General features: G+C 45.9%; 1 protein-coding gene across 3 annotated transcripts in view; it reads left to right on the top strand.

Annotated features, from left to right (window-relative positions):
• LOC135111432 (homeobox protein aristaless-like) overlaps positions 1 to 2,969 on the top strand; it is a 12,788-nt gene extending 9,819 nt beyond the window's left edge. For all 3 annotated transcript variants that reach the window (XM_064024710.1, XM_064024711.1, XM_064024712.1), the window contains exon 4: positions 1,695 to 2,969. In XM_064024710.1, coding sequence (XP_063880780.1) covers positions 1,695 to 2,417 — 723 coding nt within the window. In that variant the 3' untranslated portion in view covers positions 2,418 to 2,969. The remainder of the gene's footprint in view (positions 1 to 1,694) is intronic.
• Positions 2,970 to 7,234: the final 4,265 nt, after the last annotated feature.

Raw genomic sequence — 7,234 nt, 5'->3', positions numbered from 1 at the left:
AAAATAGCCAATCCTCCAAAAAAAAAGAAAAAAAAAAAAAATACATAGGTACACAAGCAAACCTCAACAAACACCACCACCACCACCATCACCACCACTTTATCTTTCACCCTGAGTCCCCACACCACCGGCAGCCTCCACCACCATCACCACTATTAGAAGCCACAAACCCTCACCATTACCTGTATTCTCGTCTAATTTAATCGCTGCGTTAGGTCATGGGAGCCTCAGGTGGAGCGTTCCCTCTTCGTACCTGCTGGGGGGGAGGAAGGAAGTCTGCGGTGGGGGCGGATTCTTGTGGGTGGGTAATTAGGATCTCTATTCTCTCTCTACCTGTCTGTCTTTCTGTCTCTTTGTCTTCCGTGTCCGTCTGTGTCTCTGTTTAAGGGTACTTGTGGGCAATTAGCTTCCGTTCCTCTCTCTCTCTCTCTCTCTCTCTCTCTCTCTCTCTCTCTCTCTCTCTCTCTCTCTCTCTCTCTCTCTCTCTCTCTCTCTCTCTCTCTCTCTTTGTGTGTGTGTGTGTGTGTGTGTGTGTGTGTGTGTGTGTGTGTGTGTTAGCGTGACGGCAGGAGGGTCGCGTGGTCGTGGGGCGGAAGAGGCTGCATTATTTAGCTCCTTGGCGGCTGCGGGGGGTGCGTGACTCTCTGGGGGCGTGGAGGGAAGGGCGTGTTGCTGTTGCTGTATGTGGAAGGAGTGGCGAACTTATGATACGACTTAACGTGGCTCTGAACGAGGGGACGGAGGGCTGAGCGAAAGGTGTGCGGTGTGAGGGGAGGGCGTGTGAGAGAGCTGGGAGGGGATGGATGGGAGAGCGAGCAGAATGACTGACCACACTGGGAGAGAAGGTAACTGAATCAGGTGATGGGTGACTGCGTGGGAGAGGGAAAATTGTTAAGATGTGAGAGATGGTTACCGTTTAGGCTTACATGCTGGTGACGGATGGAGACAAATGGTGAGGTGGGTGACATGGGTGGCGGATGGCGCGGTGAGATAGCGGTCTGGTGGGTGATGCCGCTAAGCATGGTGACGAGAGGCATGGGTGAGGTGGCTGGTAATTGGGCCGCATGTGACAGCTTGGGGTGACGTGTGGTGTGGTGGAGGCAGGGAGCTGCGGAGGATTAGGCTGGGGTGGTGGTGGTGGTGGTGGTGGCGGCGGCGGTGGTGGGCAGACAAGATTAAAGAGACTAGAGTGGCCCCAAGGGAAACATCGCTCCGAGATATAAAGTAGGAAGAAATTAACCCGTCAGAGGAAATTAAATTTTCTCCTGATATAGCGGTAATGATGCTGGTAAGTTAGGGCAGCTGTTGTCTGCACGGCTGACGGACGGCGCAAACACACGCAGGTGAGTCGCTAGGAGGGCGCGCCGCAGCCATGACTTTTCCCGGGACCTGCGGCAGCATTACTAGTGGAGCGCCGGGTAGCAAGGTGGAGGTGATCCTCGTCCACGGTGTCACATCAATATAACGAGGAGCTTAGGGTCGAGGGGAGGGTGGACCGGCGGGGCGAGGGTCGCTCTCATGTCTGGCAACAATAACTCGTGTCGTGTTATTAGGTCTCGGCCGTTTCAGGACCCGCTCGCCGGGATTAGTGACCGTAAACAACGCCATAATTGATGTATGTGTAACGCCGCCGATCTGCTTCTATGTGTCAGTGTTTCTCATCCTTGACGTGACGTGTTCTGTTCTTCTTCCAGGTGTGGTTCCAGAACCGGCGAGCTAAATGGAGGAAGCAAGAGAAGGTGGGACCGTCGACACATCCATACGGCGGCTTCCCTCCCTCTGCTCCCCTGCCCCTCCAGAATCCCTCGCCTCTTCCACCCACCATCTCCAGTCCCTTCGCCACCGGGATCGGCTACCCAGGAGCCAAGCACCTAGACCCTACCGCAATGTTCCACGGCGCCCGAGTGCCGCCTCCTAGCCCCTACTTGCCACCCACCTCTGCCGCCGCCGCAGTGGCTGCTGTCTCCGCCACTCAGCCCCTGCTGCCGCCAGGATCACCTTACCTCCACCCCTCTCTAGCCGTCCTAAGGGAGATGCAGTTCCGGCCCCCCGTGCTGGCCCCGCACCTGCTGCCTTACACGCCGTCCTTCACCTCCGTCCTGGCACAGCTCTCACAGCGCTCCAAGCTGGAGGCACCGCCGCCTTACCTCTCCAATCTACAGCCTTACCTGCCATCCCTGGCTGGCCTGCAGACCTCTGCTCCTTCCCTCTCGTCATCTAGCCTGGCGCCTCCCCTCCCTTACTCACCTCCGTTGACCGCGCCCACGGGAATACAGGCGCCCGCTATCCCTACACTCCCTCTGCACAGGGATGACGCTGAGCGGAGACACGCCTCTCTTCAGGACCTGCGGCTCAAGGCCAGAGATCAGGAGGTGAAGCTGGAGTTGATGCGGAAGGCAGGAGAGATCACTGCGTGAGCGACCAGGGAAGACCTAGACTGCTGATGTTAGTGGTCGTGAGAAAAACGAAAAGCGGACAGCCACTGCTGTGGTGTGAACCGCTTACACCAAAAAAGCATATGGATAACATAACAGTGCGTCATCTCCCGCCTCGCCTGGCCGCCCTGACGCCAGGCGGCATCCGGTGAAGCCGCGGCACTGCGTCCCTCGAGTCGTTGAGAGTACGGGCAGTGCCGACCTCACTTTGCCACGGTGCGCGCTGAGCCGTGAGTCTTGATCCGACACTCGTGGGCCGGAGCAAGCGCGCGGTGTTTGGTGTAAGATATATTACAGTGTGTCGTAGCTTGTATTAGTGTATCTGAACCACATGTATGCAAGTCTTTACCTCAACTATTATCCGTCCAGTCTGTTGCCTCGTGTACTTATAACACGTTTGTCTCGCCTTAAACCGGCAATTATGATGAACCTCATGATATTTGCTGATATTTAATAGAAGCCAAAGTTAGACCTGATATTCCATTTATGTACATAATATAACACAATAAAACTACAGAGTATACAGTAATGAAAGTGAGTTGTGTTCACCTTGTCAGCTGTTGGTGGGGAGTGTGGCGTGACGTCACTCACCTGTATTGATTGCCGGGAACACCTGTCACTCCGCACACTTGATAACACATCACTCGGTCTTGTTAAAACAGCTGTAACAAAGAGCGCCCACTCAAAGCCGGTAAGTTAACAGTTTACACAGTAACTTAAGACACTAGGCGAGAGTCAGAAGAAATACATAGAGACATAGGATCCTGGGAACATTTAGGGCATATTATTATTATTATTATTATTATTATCATTATTATTATTATTATTATTATTATTATTATTATATTATTTTTTTCGTTTACTGAGGAAGGTTAAACATATGAGCGTATAACATTTTATTTCCATTATCATTCATCTCTCTCTCTCTCTCTCTCTCTCTCTCTCTCTCTGGTTCAATCCCATCATTCAAGTTTCATTTCCTGCGCTTAATGTTCACGGCTGAGGCGAAGTGCAGCCTGAGTAAGTCATGAAGGGAACAGAAGTGATAGCAATGTAATCAAGACGAATGGGAAATAAGAGAGGAAGATGAATGAGGTTTGTGCGTGGGAAATGAAAGGGAGCTAATAATGGATCACACTTTAGCCAGTCCGCAGTCACGCCAACAAAGCAATATATTGTAATGATCGAAATGCTCACATCATCAGAGTGGTGGCGATGATAACAGAGCCTCGAAGTAATCCAATAATGGCTCAGGCTCAGGCGAGTAATGGAAGGGGAAGAGGGTCTGGAACAAGGACCTGACTAGCAAAGTCATCCTTCCAATCGTTTTCTATGGTTGGAAAAAAGTAATAAAATAAATAATTGTTTTAAACTACAGCACTTCACTGAGATCTCTTGTTTTACCCAAAGGATATATTTGTATTTTTCATAATATATTATAATGTCAAAAGAAGGTTAAGAAATAGAGAAAAGGTTTTGGTGTTTGATGTTTCCTGGTCACTCACGTGACTTCACGTCACTGTCATGGCGAGTGTTTACATAGGTGTGTGGTGCGCCATGTGATTCTCGTCTTCGTGGCTGTTCCGGGGACGCTGAATGGATGCCGTGGGACCTCCCTCAACATTCTTGTATCCTGGGGAACTTCCGGAGCTTGGAGACAGGTACTGGTATGTGTGAGTGACAGGTGTATGTGGTGTGTGTGCGTGTGGAAGGGGATGCTGCAGGCAGTTGGTTGGGTGAGGGTGTTGCCTTCTCGCGGCTGGTGACGAGCGATTCCTAGTATAGTATAGGAACTGCAGGGGCATCTAGGTCAAAAGTAGGTAGCGAGAGATGAGAAGAGGACCTTTAAAGTGATGTAAAACGATACAAGCCACGATAGTTTGAATAAAGCGTGAAAAAAAAACAGCAAATTTCAGAACTCGGCTTTCATTTATCTTTTTTTTTTTTCCTCCAATCTCAATCAGTTCAAGCCACCTGCATTCTTCCAATTGGCCCTTTGGTTTTCAGAAGTGCCACTTAATTATTGATATTTGAAGCAGATCGAACAGTAAAGCTGAATAAATGTGATCCGAACGAAAAAGTAATGTCGAAACTCCCGCGCCAACTGCATCCCACGTGTAATGACTGTAATTCCACCACACACGTGGCTGAGATTTACTGCAGCATAGCGTGTCCTCATGATGAAACCAGTGTAGCTGTGCAAGGGCCAAGGCTGCTTGGTACTGATTATGTAAATTTGTTACAAAGCCTAACTGGTAATTTTAATCGTCATTAGTAAATGTGAACCAAGAGGTAGACTGATTATAACTTAAAACCATAAAAACGATAATAAATTAGTACGAATGAGAAACTACGAGAAAGTGTATTCCTAAACATTTAGCGTCACATTTGCATCACATGGCGTGATGGAAAGTCATTCAAACGCATCAGGTAAAATGTCGAGTGTTACAGTGCCAGCAGAAATAGTCCACGCCATTAGTGACTCACTGTTGATATTTAGTGAATGTGGGAGGCTGCCACGTGGAAGTAAATGCCTTAAATGAGAATGACCAGCCTGTGGGTCATGGCCATTAGGAACATTTTGCTGGTGCAAGGGATAGAAAAGTCGATCCAATTGTCATGTTTTATTTATCGATTTACTTATATGTTTACTTTTATTCTAACATAAAGGAGGCAGACCACGAGGCATGGTGAAAACACGCTTATTTGCCGCTCCTTCAAAAAAAAAATAAAAAATAAATAAATATAGAATAGATAAATAAATAAATAAATAAATAAAATGATAATAACTGAACAGCAAAAGTGTTCCATTCAACTTCACCAGTTTAATTGTGGAGGGAGTTCAAGTCGTAGGAAAATAGAATAAACAGAGTTAGTTTCAGATTCACATTCAAGAGTTTATTTGTTTATTAGTTATAACGTGAATACAAGGAAGATTATAGTTTTACATTGGCTGAGCCTAATGAAAATTTAAACCCTCGTAATGTCCTCTCATGTGTACACACCTGATGACTCCTGTAATGTTATAAGCTGAGCTGAATACGTCGTTATTCATTTAGTAAACACACACACACACACACACACACACACACACACACACACACACACACACACACACACAGCTTAAATATGTTGACATATACGTATTTATTCATTTACTAAATAAACACACACACACACACACACACACACACACACACACACACACACACACACACACACACACACACACACACACACACACACATCGCTTACATATGTTGACATATACACTAGCACATTCATATTCACAAACATATTCAGATATGCAACACAAGTGAAGTCTTAAAGAGACACATGATCATAAAAGTTATAAACATAATCCATTCTGATAGACAAATATTTTTGTAACATTATTAACCAAAATGATTTACTAAGTATAAATTTAATTGATATTGATTAAGAGAAAAAAAACAAACAAATGACTATAGTTTTATATTCATACTTTCTGTATTCCATGGACTTGCTGTTGCCAAAATGCTAATAAGAAATTTTTGAGACTTTTTATCTATGGATAAAGTTTTTCTGATCTTTCGTAAAGTGGTGGTTGGTTCCAGCTCTCCGTTTGGGATTGGTTTGCCTGTACATAAGTTATTTCCAAAATATGACTTTCTCTAAACCTTTACCTTGTGTGTATGTATACGAAAAAAGGGTTATCTACTAGATGATTCAATGGTTTATAGATAAGGACACTAAAGTATGTATTATTTAATTTATTCTCAATAATTTGGTATTTAAAACCGAGTGTGTGTTCATACCTTGATTTACCTGTGACTGCTCTATTGCTCTTATTTGTGATATCACTAGTCGTTTTATTATTGAGACAGCTGCCTTGTCACACTGCACTGCAATATATAATGTCAGGATACAGTAGAGTCTGGTAGGTGGAGATTTTCGGAGATGCTATGGCCTCATGTCATATTCGATAGTGGTCAACCTTGAAGGTTATATGTAACTAGTAAATATACTTCATAATTAAAAAGAAAAAAAATGGAAGCAAAGGCATGAACAGCCACAGCAGACAGATAGAGGTGGGGGACACGCCTCGGCGTTCACCTCCGTCTTATTGACTGTTAGTCTGTGGTGAGTGGCATCCTTACCGCGGGAGACTGGGCCGTATGCTGAAACACTCCTGGCCGCTTTTCGACTATTTCCTTAAGCCTTTGGTTGAAGTGACACGTGTTTTTAAGGATGTTTTTAAGGTACTAGTAATAGATTAACAAGATCCCTTCATTATTAACAGGAGAAACACTCTTGAGAACCTGGCTAATCATCTGTGTCCTTTGGAAATAGTCGTGGTGAGAAAGCAAACCGTTTGAGTACGGGCTGCTGGGTCACTGTCAGATCTTGGATTCCACAGTTTACCAATTCCGGGTTTCCTCCAGGTTACCCATTCGCCGAGCACTCCGAGGGAAGGACGATCATTCAGTTAAACTGTGCACCGATTCACCACTGCGGATTCATAGTAAGGCGGGCTAGCCACTGCTCCACGGGGGCCATAGTAGAACAGGGAATTAAAGAGGAGCTTGTAGTCTGAGTGCTTTGTTGGATATTGTCTTGAAAGAGGAAGCTCTACAGGTTATTCGAAATATACTGGCATTGCAGAGAAACAGTGTCATGGAACATTTTCTGTTGTTCCTGGAAGACACAAACGGTTACATGTAGCAGCTGTAACTCGTCTGCACCTTGACTCTCATCCCATTAGTTTTTGTAGAGCAGGTGGTACTTGCACCAAATGAAAACACTAGTTGCCACATTAT

Source organism: Scylla paramamosain, chromosome 22 (assembly GCF_035594125.1).
Source record: "Scylla paramamosain isolate STU-SP2022 chromosome 22, ASM3559412v1, whole genome shotgun sequence".
Classification (NCBI taxonomy): Eukaryota; Metazoa; Arthropoda; class Malacostraca; order Decapoda; family Portunidae; genus Scylla; species Scylla paramamosain.
This window is presented reverse-complemented; position numbering and strand designations above follow the sequence as displayed.